Source organism: Rhodnius prolixus, unplaced genomic scaffold (assembly GCF_049639745.1).
Source record: "Rhodnius prolixus isolate KJV_2025 unplaced genomic scaffold, Rpr scaffold_9, whole genome shotgun sequence".
NCBI lineage: Eukaryota > Metazoa > Arthropoda > Insecta > Hemiptera > Reduviidae > Rhodnius > Rhodnius prolixus.
Window position 1 is genome coordinate 15,970,133 of NW_027411604.1, and position 20,460 is coordinate 15,990,592.

The 20,460-nt window shown below is 32.0% G+C and overlaps 1 protein-coding gene and 1 long non-coding RNA gene across 20 annotated transcripts in view; one reads left to right on the forward strand and one right to left on the reverse strand.

Annotated features, from left to right (window-relative positions):
* Positions 1 to 3,427: 3,427 nt before the first annotated feature.
* On the forward strand, positions 3,428 to 17,541 carry LOC141454680 (circadian clock-controlled protein daywake-like). Its single transcript, XM_074129195.1, has 7 exons — positions 3,428 to 3,578; positions 5,572 to 5,672; positions 10,432 to 10,524; positions 10,724 to 10,871; positions 12,427 to 12,560; positions 14,513 to 14,671; positions 16,800 to 17,541. The coding sequence occupies exons 2-7, from the start codon at positions 5,600 to 5,602 to the stop codon at positions 16,949 to 16,951; spliced, it is 759 nt and encodes a 252-aa protein (XP_073985296.1). The 5' UTR covers positions 3,428 to 3,578; positions 5,572 to 5,599; the 3' UTR covers positions 16,952 to 17,541.
* Positions 6,135 to 20,460, reverse strand: part of LOC141454683 (uncharacterized) — a 77,271-nt gene continuing 62,945 nt past the window's right edge. For 6 of the 19 annotated variants that reach the window (XR_012458882.1, XR_012458877.1, XR_012458878.1 and 3 more), the window contains 4 exons: positions 16,266 to 16,473; positions 15,616 to 15,694; positions 12,615 to 12,764; positions 6,135 to 11,900 (listed from right to left, as the gene is read on the reverse strand). This is a non-coding gene — a long non-coding RNA (uncharacterized lncRNA). The remainder of the gene's footprint in view (positions 11,901 to 12,614; positions 12,765 to 15,615; positions 15,695 to 16,265; positions 16,474 to 20,460) is intronic. The other 13 variants (XR_012458886.1, XR_012458884.1, XR_012458879.1 and 10 more) reach the window with 13 other exon arrangements.

Below are 20,460 nucleotides of genomic sequence, written 5' to 3' on the forward strand. Positions count from 1 at the left end.
TATGTACATACATCTGTGTATGTTTAGCGAAGTTCATTGTATTGTCAAACATGTATCTTACACCTTCATTATTTCGTACTAACACAGTGTATAAATATCTAGGGCATGAGACAGTATTTTTAGTATGACGCATTATAATTGCTTTGTCCATGACTTTATTTTTATCATTATTACATAAATCTTTTTTAAATTATCTAATATTTTCTAAAAATAGTTAATTTTCTAGCAGATTTACAAGATACGAGCACAGTTGGCAAGTAGTAATATTTTCATTTTATAAGGTCGTTATTATTATACCAACCCTTTTAATGATTGATCCATGGGAAGGGATGGCCTGATTAGCACTGTATACCCAAAACGGAGATCTGGGAAGGAAAGGAGTCTATCTGTACCAAGGCCGCAGTACACTGAAAAAGTTTCGGGCGCCATTGACCTAAGATGTTGATGCGCCTTTAAAAAAAAGGATCCATTAATCCTTTAAATTGTTACAAATGGCTATTTTTCTAACATTGTTCTTTTCTCATTCTGCTAATGAAATTTCTAAGTCAACTTTCATGTATACATTCTTATGTGAAATTAAAATAAGAATATCCAGATTACATGCATGACTTATCATCTTCATTATTTAACTATAAATATAATTGGGAACTAGCTTGGTAGATGTGACTGTTTTTTGGGAGAATGAAGGAATGGTTCCTTCCTAAAAGACTGGGAAACCAGGTAAAGCAATTATTAATAAGGTGAAATGGACAACGGACTGAGATAGGTCGACGTTCAGGTAGAACTCACCAAAATGGAATGTGAGGAGTGACATAGGGATTGCTAACGGAGGAGGTTTAAAAGAGGATCTGGATTTCTTAGGCAGTTAAGCCTCAGAAATAGTAATAGCAAATTGTTTGGGATGCGTCTATCTACATTGGGTCATTAGTGCCATCCAGCCTTCGGAATGGACAGCCATACTATAAGAAACTTTTAGTGAAAGTCGAATTATCTACAAGAAGAATATCGATCTATGTTGATGGATGAAAATCCAAATCCCATCGGAATGTTCCAGTCAAGCATACTGTCACGCATTTAATCTTAGATTTTGTCCAGTATTGTAATTCTAACAATTATTCAATTATTTACATTTGCAAAATTTACGAAGCCAAAAAAGTGCAAAAAAACCTCAATTTTGGAGAACTTATTGTCCCTTCTATTGAACTTTTTTATGGTACAGCCAGCCTCAGAGCATTGTTTTCTCAGAGGATCCTAGGAAGAGAAAATTGTGTAGCTAACAGTTTTTCTTTCGAGCTCTGATCAATTTCGAATTTCGAAATTTTCACAAAATAACAAGACTAGTAGTAAAAGTAATAATAAAAAAAAAAGAAAGTAAAAACAAACAGATTTCTAAGAAATAAATGCCACTTTCTGTCGACGGAGACAGAATTACTCTACGTAATCCATTATTGAAAATTTAATGACTGCAAATTATAAATAATAGCAACATCTTTGTATAAAAATAGCAACCGCAATGTAGGAGATACCATTTATTCTAATGAATGAAATAAAAATTCTCAACTTGTCTCATGGCTACGAATGAGAGAACACTTCCTTCATACTAATCCATTTATTATTGTAATTCTTCTCAGCGTGGGCCATAATAATAATTATTCTATTAAAAATAAATTAATCAAAATAAAATAAAAATTAAAAATATTTTTAAAGGTAAGCAGAAAAAAGATTTATCTACGGCTCCTCCATTGGATTAGCCTGATTTTTTTAGTTTTTAAAATTTAGAATTTCAATTTAAATTTCTGAACATTTCAAGATATTATTATCGGACTCATTCATGGTTTTTAAAATCCATTTTTAAAGGCCTTGAGTAACAATTTAGACAATTATTAAAGGCAGTCAAACTGAACTAAAAGATAAAAAGATTTGAAGATATTTTAGTGGATGGTGTTAAAATTAAATAAACACTAAAGGTTGTTTATCAACAAAACAATAGAAAATAGTAGTAATTAACGATACAGGCTATTCACAGAAGTCATAAAAGTTTATTTAACATTTCATAAAATTAGTCAATTAAAATAGTTAATGTAATTTCATAAATGTATAGTTAGAATCATAAATGTTTAAATTTCGATGAATGTTCAAATGAAGAGTCTTCAGAAGTAAAACTAAATTGTGCTTAAGATTCACACAACTTTCTCACTTACTATGTGAAAACTCGTAACTTTACAAAGTTCTTTAAACTGCTTGTAAAGGGTGTAAACTGCTTAAATTACAGTTATTTTAACAATTTTTTGGCTAATGAAGCGGTCTGCGTTAGCGGGTACTAGTCACCCCAACTTGTTCGGCAGTCATACAAACCAAGTACTCGCATTCCTTCAGTTATTCATGTCATTCACATAATAAGAGAAATGCCAATAAATAAACAATGCTCATTTTGATGACGAAAATAACAAATACATAACATATAAATATACATTTTGCTTGATATAATGGGAAATGAGGTTGTACAGATTGTTTATTAAATAATATCCTCCAGTTAGCTCAGACCGTCACGACACTTTCCTTGTCTATCTTTGTAATAATTCGTTAAAACAATATATTATGTTGAAGTTAAATAATTTCCGTTGGTTTTTTATTATTCTAAAATACTATACCTACTTCCATTTCCCGAATTCACTTAATATTACTAAATAACAAAAGATAAAAAGGATAGATCCAAAGGTTTCAAATTATATGTTTGAATATCATTAAAAGAAGGAAAAATTGACAATTGATTATAAGATAAACCTAGAGGAAACATGCTAAATTCGACTGTAAATTAAATCAAAATTAGCTGTTACTTCTGAATTAAAAACAAGGACTGATTGGAAAGAGATTTCCATTAGGTCAAGCTGTTAGATTACATTGTATAGGAAAGCCTCTTTGTAAGATGCATAATCTATTTTCCTCCAAGTAGAACTCAGAGAAAATCTTTACAGTCTACTTTTCTACACTCATTTAAAAATTATAAACTTCTAAGAGGAATTTCCTTCGAACTCAGACAATTTATTAATGTTTCCTCTTAGTTTTTTTACCATCTTATGCGGGCATTTCCTATCACCTAACGTAATAAAAGATTGTTTTTTCAGGATACTTTGTTCGCAAAAAAATAAATCTTATTCTTTTTTATAGATGGAAACCGACTATCAGCAGTCGGCAGGCTAAATACTTATCGGAGCCCTTCAAGGGCTCTTAATAAGTTGAACTCTTTATTTAATCAATACACTTGATGAATGCATTTTCTTAATAAAATAATATTTCATCTTTTCTTCCACTCTTTCCTTCTAGATTAGGTACTGCGTCCTTGTTCGCTTTCTACTTCCGATCAGTGCTGAGAGTGCGACCACTGGCCGGTGTAGCGACTGAAGCGATCACCACAGTAACTCCCCCACCAACCTCCACCCTGCGGGGTATATACCACGCGCTGGGGGGTGGCTACACCGCAGTTAGTCTCTCATCTTTGTGTTGGCGTTACCTTTATTTTTTTTTAAATAATATAATATCTCTCTTCTCGAGAATAATTAATACTTATTAAGATTAGGGTAAGTTTTCTTTTTATTTTATTTTTTCTTTCTTCAATAATGTCATCCAAGTTTGACCAATCGTTAGTTAAGAATGAGAACTTATTTTCTGTTTGCTAAATCAAAAAATTTGGTGAGATAACTCACACTAATTTTCTTACTACAATAATTTGGAACAAATTTAATTGATAAATTATCATTACCGTGTAGACTTCCTTTTACAAAGTACTGATGCGTAGAGAACAATATGTTTAACACAAAAATAGGGTCAAGAATAATGAAGTACTTAGTCAGTACTTGCGCGCAAACTTGAACTCAATGTTATAGATTCTCCACAACACAGTGCCTAACTGAATTCACTTAAAAAAAAGTTTGATATTTATAGTGTATTTTTTAGTGTTAGGCAGTGTAAACAAAAGTAATGGCAATAGTAATTAACGAATTCCATCCTCAGATTAACATATTTTAGCCACAACTAAAATTCCAGTAACTCCCTCACTACTATTTTTTTACAAATTTTACTGGCGCAAAGCGTTAGTTGGTTCTGAAGGAGAACTTTTGTGGACAGTTTAATATCGCAGTTTTCTCAGAGAATGCTATAAAAAATCCACTTTTTGGCGAAAAAGTTTTTAGGAGAAAGCGATTCTACGGTGAGAAAATATCGTTCAAGGAATTTAAACACATAGAAAGTCACGATAAAATGAAAATCGTATATGTTAATTGCTATACTAGTTGCCGGATTATTGACCATTACTAGAAATATTGATTCGCGAATTGTCAATGATATCTAATTGGAATACCATGTTCATCGAGTATTCACTGATGAGATTTTATGCTCAAACACAAACAAATAAAATATACCGTCCATGAGCTAAAAAACAATGGTTTCTTTCAGTGGAAACTTCAAAACATATATCTAATAAGCAGGAAAAATTTGAAAAAATTGACACTATCGAAAACTTTGTATAACTATGGGTAAGAAAGGACTTGACAAATGGTATAAATTCAATTAAATCTGGCCATAATTCACTACACAACGTGGAATATGAACTATGATAAAATAACAATATAAACTACTTGCCCCTTGTTACAACTTTACAGATTTAATTTATTAATTCACCATGGCTGAAGTAAATATTTCGTAATTATTAACATTTAAACCAGAAATAATATCTGGTTTTTATTTTAAAGCCGGCTGTAGACTACAAAATTTAGGTCGCATCAGACAGATTACAGAAAAACTGGTAGCAGCATTTTATTAAAACTCCAAGTCGCTCTCTGAAAGTTGATTATAATTGTCGTTCTATAATAATTTTATTTATAATTGTCGAGGCAAAATTATTTAAAAAAAAATATATTATTAAGAAAAATCATAAAATAAAAATATAGTTCTTCTCACTAATTTAATGAAACGAATTGAAGAAACCATAATACAAAGTAATGGTTGCTTAGTAATATTTCGCAATTTGTCTGGTGCAAACAAGTTCGTGATTAAGAGTACTTACATATCCTTCTAAACAGAATACTATTCACTAAGCCATTCAACGTGCAGAAGAATTACTTAAAACCCTCATTTAAAGCACTCTACACCGAATTTTTGTGTCAATATTGCCGTTTAGAGACTTGAGTTATTCAGTCATAATAGACAAAAACAAGCGTTTCTTTTCATATTTACAATAATTCCACCTTAAATATGAACTTCTTAATTTCTTCAATCCAATCTGGGAATGGAGAAGGTTGCTTTCTAATTGTGGGTTAAAGCTAATCCCATTGAATATATCTATCTTAACAATCTCCGAGCGTCTATAACAGTTTTTCGATTGCTCTCAACAAATATTGATCAAATCCTAAGACTTGGATTCACCAAACTGAAACATGGAATTTATAAAGAACGTACGAAATTTATAATAAAGATTTATTTTATTTGACTCCAATTAGACTGATATGCCTACCTTCACTACTATTATCAACAAATCCTTTTAGACTCTAATAATAATTTATATTCATCTTTTAGTTTCTAGGTGATTCAAGATTCTGCAACAATGCTATATACGAATTTAATTTTAACTGCCTGCCTAGTACTTGCTGTGAATTTGGTTGAGTGTAAGAAACTGCGTAAGTAATCTACTTTTAATAATTATTTTTATTTTCTCTTGTTAAGAGGTAAGTATAGATAGCATTGCCATCATGTCGAATAGATTTTATCAAGGGACATGATTATAACCTAGTCATCAATTGGATTTCTTCTACCCAAAATACCATTTTACTAAATTGAATGGATTTTCACTTTTTTGAGATTTACTCGAACAATTTTCTTTTATTAACTCATTGAACCTTTATCGGTCTACTATTATTATTTGAAACATTTTCACAGAATAATGCGATTAATGCCACTTCTAAAGAGGGTGGTTAGCTTTCCTTTAAAGGATCATTTTAGTAAAATGTACAGTTATATGTCCTACATATTATAAAGAAAGGTTAAATATTTTGCTAATTACGATTTAGATGGAAATTCCGCACTTTGTAAGTCCAAACTCTTGTCCTAGTCTAAACTTAAAGGCAAGTTTTAAGACATAGTATCTTGCATATTTACAGTTTTATTATTACATTAGAGTATTTACATGTAATTTAATTTATGAATTAGTATAAACCTTCCAAAATACACTGAAAAACTTAACAAGTATTTTAACATTAATTAAAATCAATATATTTTTAATTTGTTTTCAGTTAACATTAAACATTCCCTAAAAACCAATGTCGTCTTTATTCTGGATTGCAATTCCTCTTTTTTAGATCTGGCCTAACATTCTGGTTTTTTTTTTGCCATACTTATTTGCCAGTATTTACTTGTCTCTTTGTACATGTTTTCTTGGTTTTCTTTTTCTTTCTATTTAAGACAAGTTTGCCATTTCTTTGAACTTATATGTAATTTCTTGATAGATTTGACGTAATTTTGTAATTTCAACTTTTATATAAGACAAAATTAGGTTTTATTGTTAGTTTTCTAAACGAATGTTAAGTATATTAGTTCCACTATCTCTTGTACCTCTGTAGTACGGAGTATTGCAAATCATTCAAATTTCAAAACTGTCGAATCAGTGTGGAAATCTGGAAAATCGACAAACGTTACAGTTAATCAAATATTTGAATGAAATGTGATAGAATTTAGACTATATTAATTATTATTACTGTTGTTCTCTGTATTAGATCATATAAAAATTTTAAATTTATTGTTTACTGGAAAAACATATTTTCGAGTCCGCTGGATTGCAGTTAAATATTACATTGAAGAATACCTAGAAACCTAGATAGAAAATTTTTAAGTTCAAACTGATTATTGGAGGCATAACTGTCCTGATTTAGTTCGTTCATTTGGGATGTTCTGGTTCTCCAGAAAAAAAAAAAATATTTGGCGCAGTTTTTATATTCACTTTAAGAAGTTGCTGTAAAATTTGGAGGATCCTGTTCTGAGAATGTTCTGTTAAAGATGACATTTATTATTTTGTCAAAAATGTTAATTCCAATACACATATTTCAATTATGGCCATTCAACAAACAACTGAGACTCATACAGGACCCGGTCCCCAAATTTTCTCTTTCAGGCAATACTCGTACTATCCATGATCGGTTTAAGAGGCCTCTAAGATAAGGCTTCTAACTAAAATTGCTAAGCTCTTATTTCCAGGAAATGAACCAAGTAAATGAAAAACAGAGCTGTTAAGTGATAGTAAAGAACACAATAATTACCAAGTATTCTGTATCGAATAATATTTTGTAATAATAATGCAAAGGGCGCGATGCCCCCCGGGGGCGGATGCCCCCTATATTACTTGATGTCAACATGGGATTATCGCTTCCACGACTTCAAAACATGCTGAGTCGCCATTTCATACAATACCATAAATGACAGATTATGACATGAAAGCCGTTAATTAGAAATCACAGCCACTTTCTCTCTCAAGTTTTGATATTCAGTTTAAAAAGTTTACATAAATGATTGCAATACATTAAATAATTTTCAATTATTACCTTAGAGAATTTCCTAATTTCAATACTGTAGGAGGTAGGCAACTTGATCAATTTAACTCAGTTTCGTAAATCTAGTAAATAAATAATTACACTGAAACCATATTGGTGGTCTTTTTATTTGGTATTTATGATTTCGTCAGACCTGCAAAGCTAATATGCATTGTGGTACTGGGTTCGATTCCCGGACTTAGGCCTTGGATTTTATTTAATGGTTAAATGAAAAATAGTAAAGTACGTTTGCTAGTCGCCTCCGTCCACGACACCTGATTGGTAGTTGGACGTTAAGCCCCGCCTGAAAAAATAGGCGATTACTTTACTTTTATGATTTCGTCATTGTTTTAAGATAAGTTAACCAGGAAATACTTTCATAAATAATCTCTCTCTTCCTTTGAAAAACCTTCACAAATCTGTAAGTCTTCAGCATACTTCTTAAAAATCGCATCTGAAAATAAATTCTACCAAATTAGGCTGTGACTTACTTGACATTATTAATAAATAAATAGTTAAAATAAGCCTTTATCATCAACAAATAACTCAAATGAGCCAACAATATTAAAGAGGTTATAAATATAAATAAAACTTTGTAAGGTCAATATACTTTAAGGCAATTATGGTAATGTATGCTGGCAAATAAGTAAATACATTATTGTTTATAAAATGAAATCATGTTTGTAATTATTTGGGGTTTATAACCATAGTTGTTGGTCATTAGCGCCTCTATTATTATTTTTAGACATAATTTAGATATTTATTCTTTAGTGCATTATACTTTTACTATCAGGGCTGGATTAAAAGAGAGCAAGGAAGCAAGACTCTCATCCTACAAAAACTTATAATCTATTCCGATGATTTATCTTTCTAATTATCTTCTTAGAGTTTTGAATTTAAAGAAAAACCATTTTACAGCGTAGTTTTTCATGAACTCCAAAGAGTGTCCTTTATTTCTGGCAATTTATAAAAATACGAAAATGTAAAAGTTTGATGTATTTTTAATCTATGTTTTTATTTTCCGTCCCTATAGCTGAACGGTTAAAGTTCTGGGCGAAGTAGTTCTGGTTTCGATACATCGATTTTGGCTTTGAATTTTATTGAAAACTGTATAAAAAAGAAATTTAAAGGTAAATACCTTACGCTCATCTATTCACCACTCATGATTATTAGTGAGACGAAAAGTCACCCTGAAATAATTTTAGAAATGAAAACGTTTAATGCAGCTGACCATACCAGAGACATAAATATCAATAATCGGACCATCTAATTCAGTAAATTGACCTTGATTACTTGAAGAGTATTAATCAAGGTTCAAGATATTAGCTAGTTGATTACCTAATGCATTGCTTCTTGAATAAATGAACATGAATACGTTAAATGAATGAATATTCCTTAAATATGAAGCAAATAGCACTTTCACTAGATATTATCTCTAACTAAATATGTTGTTTTATTTTTTTGTTTACTTATTGGTAAAACACCTTTACTTTGGTTGCACAAGTGCATCATTAGATAATAGATTGACTTTCACTTGTCTGCAGTTTTAAATTGTTAGTTATAATTTAGATTAAATAGAATATGTTCATTTTAAATTCCTAATTTCAACACATTTTATAATTGCTTCTTTTTTTTTTTTACTGATGTTCTCTTTATTGCAATATTTTATTAGGAATTACTCACTCAGAAAGTAACTCCAATTAAGATTAAACTGTAATATAAAATTTAATTATGATTATGCAATCGTAAAATTACTTTATTGCTACTTCCGATCCAGATTATGTTTGTACTCATTGGGTATGTTATTTCACTTTCTCTTTTCTTGCTGAAGGAAGTTGTGCAATTATTTAACTTCCGAAAAAGTAAGATTATCTTGCTAGTTCAAGTAACCAATACGTCTCAAGAACTAGAAATGATACTTTGTAGTAATTTGTGGCCTAGAACACACCTAAGGAGTCTGCTTCTATTTCTATTCATAGTTCCTTCAGAGTTTCATTACTTCTTCCTAATAAGGCTACTTATTGACTCATCCTTTATTGAGGCAACTCACTTTTCCCTTCAAAACTAACAGACCAGCTAATAATTTGCTACATATAGGCTTCTAAATCTGAGCCGAACTTTTTTTTTTTTGTGAATGGTTTCAAAGGTCGCAGCCATTTTCTTAGGATGCAAGACATTTCTTAATAAAAATATTAACTCACTTTCATCGACTTCCACCAGACCTATGTATCTTTATTTCTAATTCAACATACACAACTTTAGATGGATCGATCCTAAGAGAGATGATTCGCCTTCCTCCCATTCATATTAACTTTTCGATCATTCCTTTTCTTGATCACTATCAAGGCTTATCTGAGCAACATAAAAGTAATTGGTGCCAACACTTTTTCTGTAACCAAACTAAAGTAAGTAATTAGCGAGAGCCCTTCATTTTGTTTACCTTGAGTTTTATTTAATTAGTTTTAGGTCTGGAATTAAACAAAAAAATAAAAACAAAATAGTCACTACTAGACTCTACCACAATATTTTTCTACATGCCATTACATGCACTTAGAAATAGCAGCGAGTAATAATTTTAAAAGATTTACTGTTTTACTGCTGTTTGAAAATCAGAAAAGTTTAATTAAGTTAAAATCTTCAGCATTGTACGCATTAAGAGAAATTAGAATAAGTGGTTATTATTTCCTATCATAGTAAACTAAAAACTAACACATTTAATAACTGCAAACTGCAGTAAGACTACATTGGGTGTTCAAACATTTTTATGATCTATTTTTAACAATACTTGCTTAAATAAAATTCTGCTTAGATAGCTGCTTAAAAAAAAGGTTGATTTTTGTTTTTGTAAATTTTTCAGCTGATTTCATACCTCAGTGCAAGAAAAATGATCCCAAGTTTGACCAATGTGTACTTAAGGCTATAGAAGCAGTCAGGCCACAATTAAATAAAGGTAAAAGCGGATAATAACCTAACCTTGTTTCATAATACGAATTCGTCGCTTCAGTATTTTTTTTTTTAATGTAAATGAGAAGAAAAACATATTATCTAACTATTTGGTTATATACTTGATCACGTTTTAGTGATTAGTAATATTAATGTGAAAAGTGAACTGTGAACTCTCACTAACTTGTGTTTACATTTTTGACCAGGTATCCCGAAGATTAGAGTTCCAGCGCTAGAACCTTTGGTAATACCTCAATTAAATATAACCAGAAATCTTCCAAATTTGGATGTCAAGGCTTATCTGAGCAACATAAAAGTAATTGGTGCCAACACTTTTTCTGTAACCAAACTAAAGTAAGTAATTAGCGAGAGCCCTTCATTTTGTTTACCTTGAGTTTTATTTAATTAGTTTTAGGTCTGGAATTAAACAAAAAAATAAAAACAAAATATATAATAAGGATGATTTAAAGGGAAAAGATCAGTGCTTTTGGTAGCGTGGTGGTTAAGGGATTAGGAGGTCTCAGATTCAAATCTAAGCGAGCTGCTCTCCGATTTTCTTTTCCAGAAAGCCTCTACGATTCACAGCTCGGGATGAACAGGGAGGCCACACCAAGCGCCCAGGGGTTTAGATGATGTTCTTAAATTAATAATAATAATAAATATCAAAGAGAGGATTAGCTATGAGGTTAGCGTAATGGATTCTCAAGTAGAGAACACTGTCCGGAGGCCGGCAGTGCACTGAAAAAAGCTTCGGGCGCCTATAACCTTCGATGATGACGCGCCTTAAATCATTTAAAAAATAATAATAATAATAATAAATATCACACAAAAAAACTCTTAATTAATCATATATATATATATATTTTTTAAAGCCCCTTGAATATTGAAAATGTTTTAAGGAGGCCATCTTCATTGAGAAATTACGTGTATAAATCGATTCCAATACTTAGTATTCAAAGAAAATAAAAATGTAATACTTCCTCTCGTCTACGTATGCAACATTTCTATCCTTCCCGCATATCTGGTTTTTGTTGCCTTAGATTGCACGTAGACTAAGAATTGAATTACCTTACACAAGGCTTTAACGAATTTTACTTAATCGATTTCAGACTTTTGGGTAGACAACTTGGCTAGGGCTATAAACCAAAGCGCCACATCTGAAGACCACTGTATATTATAATGGTCGCCCATATTAAACTTACGAACTGGTTGGAACTTTTAAGCTTCTAATGTCAATAGAATAAAATCTCAATCAAAAAATATATATTACCATCACACTTAAATGAAGATCCAAACTGTCTAAATAGTCGCAAAATAATTCCAAAAACGCCTTTCATCCAACCAAATTCCAGCGAAAAAGTGCTTTCCTCATTAACGAGAACTCTGAAAAGGACCAGAACAAAAATAGCTCTAAAATTCAATTCGTATTTTAGTCTTTATTTTCAGATGAGATATTTCTACACAATGTATAGTCTTCTTTTCTTTTTTTAAAGTAAATGACAATATCGTTTTAGCGATTTAAGACCACAGTACATTCTTGGATAAAACCTTTCTTTATTTTTATTATTTCGGGTAAAAATGAAGAGTAAATTATTGATGTCACTTTCCGTAGATATCACTTAGGACTTAACACTTTATTTTGTAAAGAAACGGTTTGGTGAATTTACATGTAGATAAACATTACCCGCACTATGGTATTATAAAACTGCTTCAACTCTTCAAATTAAGTTTTCAGTTACGAGGATCAACACAATTTAGTTAGACCTAATTGGAATGTACAGAATTTATATTAGTAAGGATGAAGTAAATTGAATAATTTTACATTAATTTTACTACATTTAAAGTGTAATATATTTAGTTTTTGTTTATACTTTTTTCTAAATGAAAATGTATATAATTATAATTCTAGGTGTGATACGGAGGCATTAGTGCTGGAAATGACCGTACGTCTTCCACTTATAACGGCGACATGTAACTATGATGTTGATGGAAGATTATTGGTGATACCGTTGAAAGGAAAGGGTGAATTTAAAGGAAATTTCAGTAAGTCAACATTATAAGTTATACTATTGACAAATAATAAACCATTTTTCTTACCTTCTGCAAAAATACTTGCGATTATGCAGATTTTAGATGTTGTGCTTGTCTAGTAAACATTGTTGTGAGGTCACCGAGAACAATAGAAAAGATCTGGAACTATTAGGAGACCTCAGAAAGCTGGAATGTCAATTTCTATCAATATTTAACCTGAAAAATATTGATGCCAATTAAAATATACCTTCAATAGCTTTATAACTACTTGTATTGTAGTTAGATCTTATAAATGTTTCGCATATCAGATTGTTCTCTTAGGGAAATAGGTAATACTTCCCGACAAAGAGAAAAGGATCTTCAGCACTTATGCTATTCCAAGATAAACTACAAAAAATATCCGGAGTTAGCAAAGAACTAACAAATAAGGCAACGAAAATAATTAAGGTTAAGTAAGGTTTCAAGATTGGCGAGGAATCGGTCAAATAAAAAAAAAACTCGTCTTTTTGCCAACGTTTCGACAAATATATTGTCTTCTTCAGGGTCTGGATATTACAAATACACAAATACCAACAATTTAGAGAATCAGTAAAAAAAAACAGTAATATAAAAATAAAAATAAAATGAAAAAATAATATTATTTTATTTATTTTTTTTATATTACTGTTTTTTTTATTGATTTTCTGTGTTAGTGATTCTCTAAATGTTTGTATTTGTGTATTTGTAATATCCAGACCCTGAAGAAGACAATATATTTGTCGAAACGTTGGCAAAAAGACGAGTTGTTTTTTTTATTTGACGGATTCCTCGCCAATCTTGAATCCTTAGTTTTATAATTTACGGTCACGAAGCCTATATATTCATTAAGGACAACGTCAAACAACTTACAGAGCAATATAATTTCACTTCGGTATTAATTCTTCCAAATGTCAGGAACCTACTCTTTAAATTATAAATAAAAACGTTATTTAGATGTTAAACGTCTTAGATCTTTGAACGTTAAAAGAAGATTTTAGATGTGAATTGCTGCAGATGACGGCTGTGGACGTCAAAATGTTTGAATAAAAAAATTATTTAAATACATGACCTAATAATTTATTATTAAAGAGTTTTTTTCGTTAACATAAGAAAATCTCGATCAACTAATAAAACTTCTACCAAAACTTTCATACAACGACTCCGTTGTATTCTTCATGTTATTTCCATAAAAAGTTATGGAATAATATGGAATAACCCAGTTATTCTTCATAAATCTCTCGCTATTATTCTTACTTTCAGCAGCTATTTGTTTTTACTAGCTTTATCTTCTGTAAGAGCTTCCAATTTTGGCTTGAGCCTCTTATTGTTATGTATCCAAGCCCTATTTTGGTTTCTTCATAACAAATAGTTTCTAATACGTCATAATTTTTCGATTGTAACACCGTCCGTATTGGACAAATATCTTTAGATGTACTTAATTTCCACTTTATTAATTTTTTTAAAAAAAGGCCAAATTAATTTTTTTTTAAAAATCCCAAAAGTGAAGAAGGACGTAACATTAACTTTTAACCTCAGTTTTGGTACCTTTAATTTTTTTTGAAAGGCTTAAGAGTATTAGGTAACTGTAGCTGTTTTAAGCAGAACAGAACAAGAAGAAAGTTAAGATGACTATTACCTAGCACATTTGTACTCGAGATTCTGTATTAGAAACTCCGGTACCAAACTTAACAGTTGCACAGTCCGAAAGACCTTCTGTCTTTTGAATGAATGTTTGGACTGGAATTGCTAGTACCAAGAATCCAAAAATACAGCTAGTACTTTAGAGCGACAATTAAAAATATACTTTCAGTTGAATTCTTGCAGAAAGCATCTATTAACAATAGATATTATTTAGTGTAGTATAATTATCTTATACTAGAAACATTTCTAATTTGTTTAGTTTGCTCAGTAAGAATGAAAATTAAATAATTATTTGTTTATTTCAGCTGACATAGTAGCAGATGTGAAAGGTACAGGTGAAATAGTGTCCAGCAAAAAGGGTGTGAAGTATGTAAACATCAAGACAGTCAGATCTAAAATAAAGGTTGGAGGACAGCAAAGCAAAGTCGTCAACACTGATGGTGATCGCAACAACGAAATCATCAGTAAGTATCGCAATTCATTATTTATTTCTGAATAGAGTGCTCTAAGGGAAAATCACGTCAAAGTTCCTTATTCACAGGTTTATTTATTTACGAATTAAGCATAATAAAGATATATAATGATAATTATGTTTAAAATATTATTCAGATAATCTAAATCTAGTTAACTAGATCACTCCAAACTGGACTGATCTCAAATGATTAAAGATGTGAGCATCGTAGGCTCCTATTTAACATCAATTTTGACTTCATTATTAATTTAAGACCTAACTTTAGGCAATCTAAGTCAGCAATTTTTTTTTTTCTTTTCTTGAGTTCTCAGGGATTAGTTTCCGTTTCCAAAAGGTAACCAGTATCAGCCTTCATTTTCCTGGTATTGCCATATGAGTTGTTTGACAGCCTCAAAAAAACAGTAAAAGTTCTCTAAATTAATTTTATGTTTTCATTTAACATGCCAATAATGTTGTTTCTTGTAGATTAAAAAACATTTTGTTAGATTTCAGAAGTTCTATCCAATATCAATGGCCTGATTTTTTTGTTGATTTGTCTTATGTGCTGGCCTTAATAATAAGTGACATGTTATTTGAATAAGCGTGAATAAAACATGAATTTATATGGTGATGACTCCGTATGATTCATTTTTTACTTACAAAGCGATATATATAAGAAAAGGACTTAAAATACTAATTGGGTAAGGAGCCAAATGCAGCCTCAAATAGCAAGTTTGAGCATTATGTCAAAATTTGTCATTCTAGTTCTAAAGAAATCCGCTAGATAGTACCAGTGTGACGCCTAGGACAATTTACACACTATTTGGTTTAAAAAGTCTTTAATACAAATATTTGCAAAAGCTAAAGCAATACTGTTCACTGCACATGTTTATTATTGGCAGTAAAAATTAAAAGACCCAATAAAAGATAAAAAAAATGTCTTTAGAAATAACTTACTTTTCTCCAAATCAGATGTAACAACAAAAATAAGGAAATTTATCCGCCTCTTCATGAATATTGGTGTCCCTGGGGTATTCTAAACATAAATAACATACTTATATTGATTTTCCCCAATCCCAATAATAATCCAATAATCCTTCATCGCCGGCCAAAATACAAAATTATAGAGACGCAATTATAGTCAATTTTTTCAAGTTCCGATTTGAACAAATCAGTTATTTTAAAAAACACAAGATCGATGGACAATTTTTTGGGTCTCACTCCATGCTTGCTCCCGGGGTTTATGTAATTCATAAATGTATTAAGATTAAATGCTAAATCTTAAGTCTGCCCAGGTACAGGTGAAATAGTGTCCAGCAAAAAGGGTGTGAAGTATGTAAACATCAAGACAGTCAGATCTAAAATAAAGGTTGGAGGACAGCAAAGCAAAGTCGTCAACACTGATGATGTCTGTAAATTAAGTAATGAGACTGATTTTTTAATTTTTTTATTCTGTGGACTACCATTCAGTGGTTAAAATCGGACTAATTGTATCGACTACATAAAGAGATTAGACGATGCAAATTCATCCTGCGTGAATTATTATTAAATTTTATAAAACGGAGTTTAAAGCACAGAATAAAAAATACGGTTAAAATCAAACCTACCTTAAAATGAAGAACAAAGGTGTTCTCAAACTAGCGCTTTTGGAACAGAAGCATGGCATATTGTGATCGCAGATATTGCCTTGAGTAGCAAACTCATAGTTGTTGGTAGTTTATTTTGAAGTCTTGAAACAGTCAAATGGTTTCCATTTTCTCAAAATGAACCCATCTAAAGCCGATGCATAGGTACTCTTCCGAAAGCAGCTACTATCTGAAAAAACAATAATACTTTATTTAAAATCAAATTACTTTAGCCATTCCATCAGAAATATTTGCATAACTGAAGAAATTCCAGGCTAACAATGCTTAAGTCCTTAAGTAATATTCATGATTTGTAAGGCTCTAAATGAAATTATAAATAAATAAAAATACATTTTTTGGGGGAGGTAATTTCGAAACCGTACAGAAACCTATTTCAAGGTCTTCTCATGTAAGTTAGGATGCTGCCGATCATTTCAATACTGATAATATAGCTAAATATGAACTGTAATCAGTTGATTACAAAATACTTTTAACTAATTGTAATTAATGTTTCAGCTAATACAGCTTTCACTTTCATCAACCAAAACTGGCGACAAGTATTACAGGTGATCACACCAATCATGGAAGAGACGGCCGACGCTATTATCAAGTCTATGGGCAACAATATATTAAGAGCCATACCGTACAGTGAACTGCTCCCGCAATAATTACTTTCTATTAGCACTATTTACTTAATATTATTCTTTCTTTTTTTTCAACTTGTGACCTTTTTTTTTTTACAAATGAACAAAGGTTGGACTTTAAATTTTTGGTTTTGCAATTGTATAAGCACCATCTAAGAAGTATCAACGGATTGTAATCGTTTCAGAGTAACAAGAAACTTTTGATTACTTGTTCCCAATAATCTTTCTTTTATTACTTATACCCTTGTCTTTCTTTTGATCCCAAAACTTCATATTTCTGAAACTATGTCATTATTCATATGGAACAAAACTATTTTTTTATTTCAAAATAAGGAACTCTTATGGACCTCTCATTTTTTTAAACGACTAAATATTATATTGTGAGGCTTTAAAAAGTTTCATAGAAACAGAACATTATAATTGATTTTAATATCGAATTATTATCACAATTTACATCACACTAATTTATGAATAAGAAAGAAAAAACAAAAAATTGCTTCGTTTGCAAACTGTAAAGGAGTCTTGGAGAACTTGTCTAGTTTTACATAATGTAATGTAAAATAATTGTAAATATCAAATGTATTTTATAAGAATAAATTTATACTTTAAAAGAAGCATTTCTTTTTTCTCCAGTTCCTTACGTCAGTATTTCTCTAAAATTTATCAACTTACGAGGGTCGTTTGAAAAGTCCGTGCAAAAATAAAAACTACTTAATTTTTTGGGGTAAACCTTTTTTATTTTTCAACATAGTCTCCTTTTAGGCTTATACACTTCGTCCAACGCTGCTCTAGTTTGTTGATCCCTTCCGAATAATAGGATTTGTCCAAGTCTGAAAAATAGCCATTCGTTTCTGCAATCACCTCCTCGTTTGAATAAAATCTTTTTCCCGCCAGCCATTTCTTCATATTGGGGAACAAATAGTAGTCCGAGGGAGCCAAGTCTGGAGAATAGGGGGGGATGTGAAACGAGTTGGAACCCTATTTCCATTAATTTTGCGACCACAACTGCTGAGGTGTGAGCTGGTGCGTTGTCGTGATGGAAAAGGACTTTTTTGTGGGCCAATCGTGGGCGTTTTTCTTGCAGCTCGGTTTACAAACGGTCTAATAACGATGAATGATATGCACCTGTAATAGTTTTACCCTTTTCCAGATAGTCGATGAGGATTATTCCTTGCGAATCCCAAAATACAGTCGCCATAATCTTTCCGGCCGAAGGAACGGTCTTCGCCTTTTTTTGGCGCAAGATTCCCCCTTGGTAACCCATTGTTTAGATTGTTCTTTAGTCTCAGGAGTGTAGTGATGTATCCATGTTTCATCCACAGTGACGAAACGACGCTTAAAGTCCTGCGGATTCTTCTGGAACAGCTGCAAACCGTCCTTGCAACTCTTCACACGATTTCGTTTTTCGTCAAGCATGAGCAATCGCGGCACCCATCTTGCGGATAACTTTGTCATGTCCAAATGTTGATGCAAAATATTATGTACCCGTTCATTCGAGATGCCCACAGCACTAGCAATCTCACGCACCTTCACTCTTCTGTCATCCATCACCATATCATGGATTTTATCAATGATTTCTGGAGTAGTAACCTCAACAGGGCGTCCAGAACGTTTAGCGTCACTTGTGCCCATATGGCCACTCCGAAAATTTTGAAACCACTTATAAACTGTTCTAATCGAAGGTGCAGAGTCACCATAATGTTTATCAAGTTTCTCTTTAGTCTCCTCAGGCGTTTTGCCTTTCATAAAGTAGTGTTTAATCAACACACGAAATTCTTTTTCGTCCATTTTTTGCTACTAACTAAACATAACCTCGATACGCGCCAGTGGTGCTATCTCTCTGACTTTGCACGGACTTTTCAAACGACCCTCGTATATCAACAATAAGCTTTTAGACCAAATAGGTACTTTTTTTGTGTTTTCTCAAAAATAAGTACGAATTGAATAGATACTTGTAAATCAATCATTTTAATTTGAATTACTTTTTTAAACAATTTGGAAGTACATTTAAAGACACTTTTGGGAGTATGGTGGAGATTAGATCTTTTTCCTAAAATGTATAATACGATGTCTGTAAATTAAGTAATGAGACTGATTTTTTAATTTTTTTTTATTCAAAAATAATTACAATTCTATATTGTCATCTTCAAAATAACTTCCTTCTGTAGCCACACAGCGCTGGAGACGTTTCTTCCACTCCTCATAGCAGTGCTCGAACTCCGATACTGGAATAGCCTTCAGCTGGTCGGTTACAGCCATTTGAATGTTTCTTTTTGTAAAGAGGGTAAAAGTGTTGACCGAGAGGTTCTTGAAAAACTTCGAAAAAGGGTCATTCGTGCGAGACTAAACATCAAGAACAGGTGGGTGTTGCATCACGATAATGCTTCTTGTCACACAGCAATTTCAATAAACAGAGTTTTTGGCCAGTAAAAACATTCCTGTGGCTCCTCAGCCTCCTTATTCGCCTCACTTGAGTGACCTTGTGACTTTTTTCTCTTCGCGAAGTTGAGAAAATCACCTCAAGGGAACTCATTTTGGGACAATCGAAAACATTCAAACGGCTGAAACCGACCAGTTGAAGGCTATTCCAGTATCGGAGTTCGAGCACTGTTATGAGGAGTGGAAGAAACGTCTTAAGCGCTGTGTGGCTTCAGAAGGAAGTTATTTTGAAGGTGACAACATAGAATTGTAATTCTTTTTGAATAAGAAAATCAGTCTCATTACTTAATTTACAGACCTCGTATACTGCGAGGGTCATTCAATGAGTAACGAGGCAAATTACTACTGCTCAAAATCAGCTAAATTGATCCGTATGAAACTTTCAGGACATAAAGTTGGCAACCTTGCGATGACATCTGATCAGCTGTTCAATTATATTTTGTAAACATAACCTCAAATTTACTCAGTTAACGATGGCGAGTCCGCTCGAGAATTGCACCGTGGAAGAACAACGTGCCGTGATCAGATTTTTAGTCGCGGAAGGTGAGAAAGGTAGTAAAATCCACAAAAGAATGTTAAAAGTGTACGGAGACAATTGTTTGAATCGTTCGAACGTTTACAAATGGGTAGAACAGTTTCAAAGTGGCCGTACAAAAGTTTCTGACGAGCAACGCACTGGACGACCGATCGAAGTTGGGACTTCCTCTCTCGAATCTCGGATTGACGCGTTAATTCGGGACAATAGGCGTATCACCGTTGAACTGATAAGTGAAAAAGTAAACGCGAGCTGTCCAATAACATTATTCTCAACAAGCTGCAGTACAAGAAAACCTGTGCGAGATGGGTGCCCAGACAACTCACGGACGCTCACAAAGAAATCCGGCTTCAAATCAGTCAACAGTTGAAAAATCGATATTCGACTGAAGGAGAAGGTTTTTTCAAAAGAATTGTAACGTGTGATGAAACATGGATCCACCACTATGAGCCAGAGTCAATACGACAGAGCCTTGAGTGGAAGCATACGACTTCTCCCATTCGGAAAAAATTCAGGACCCAGCCATCTGCCGGTAAAGTCATGCTTACAGTATTCTGGG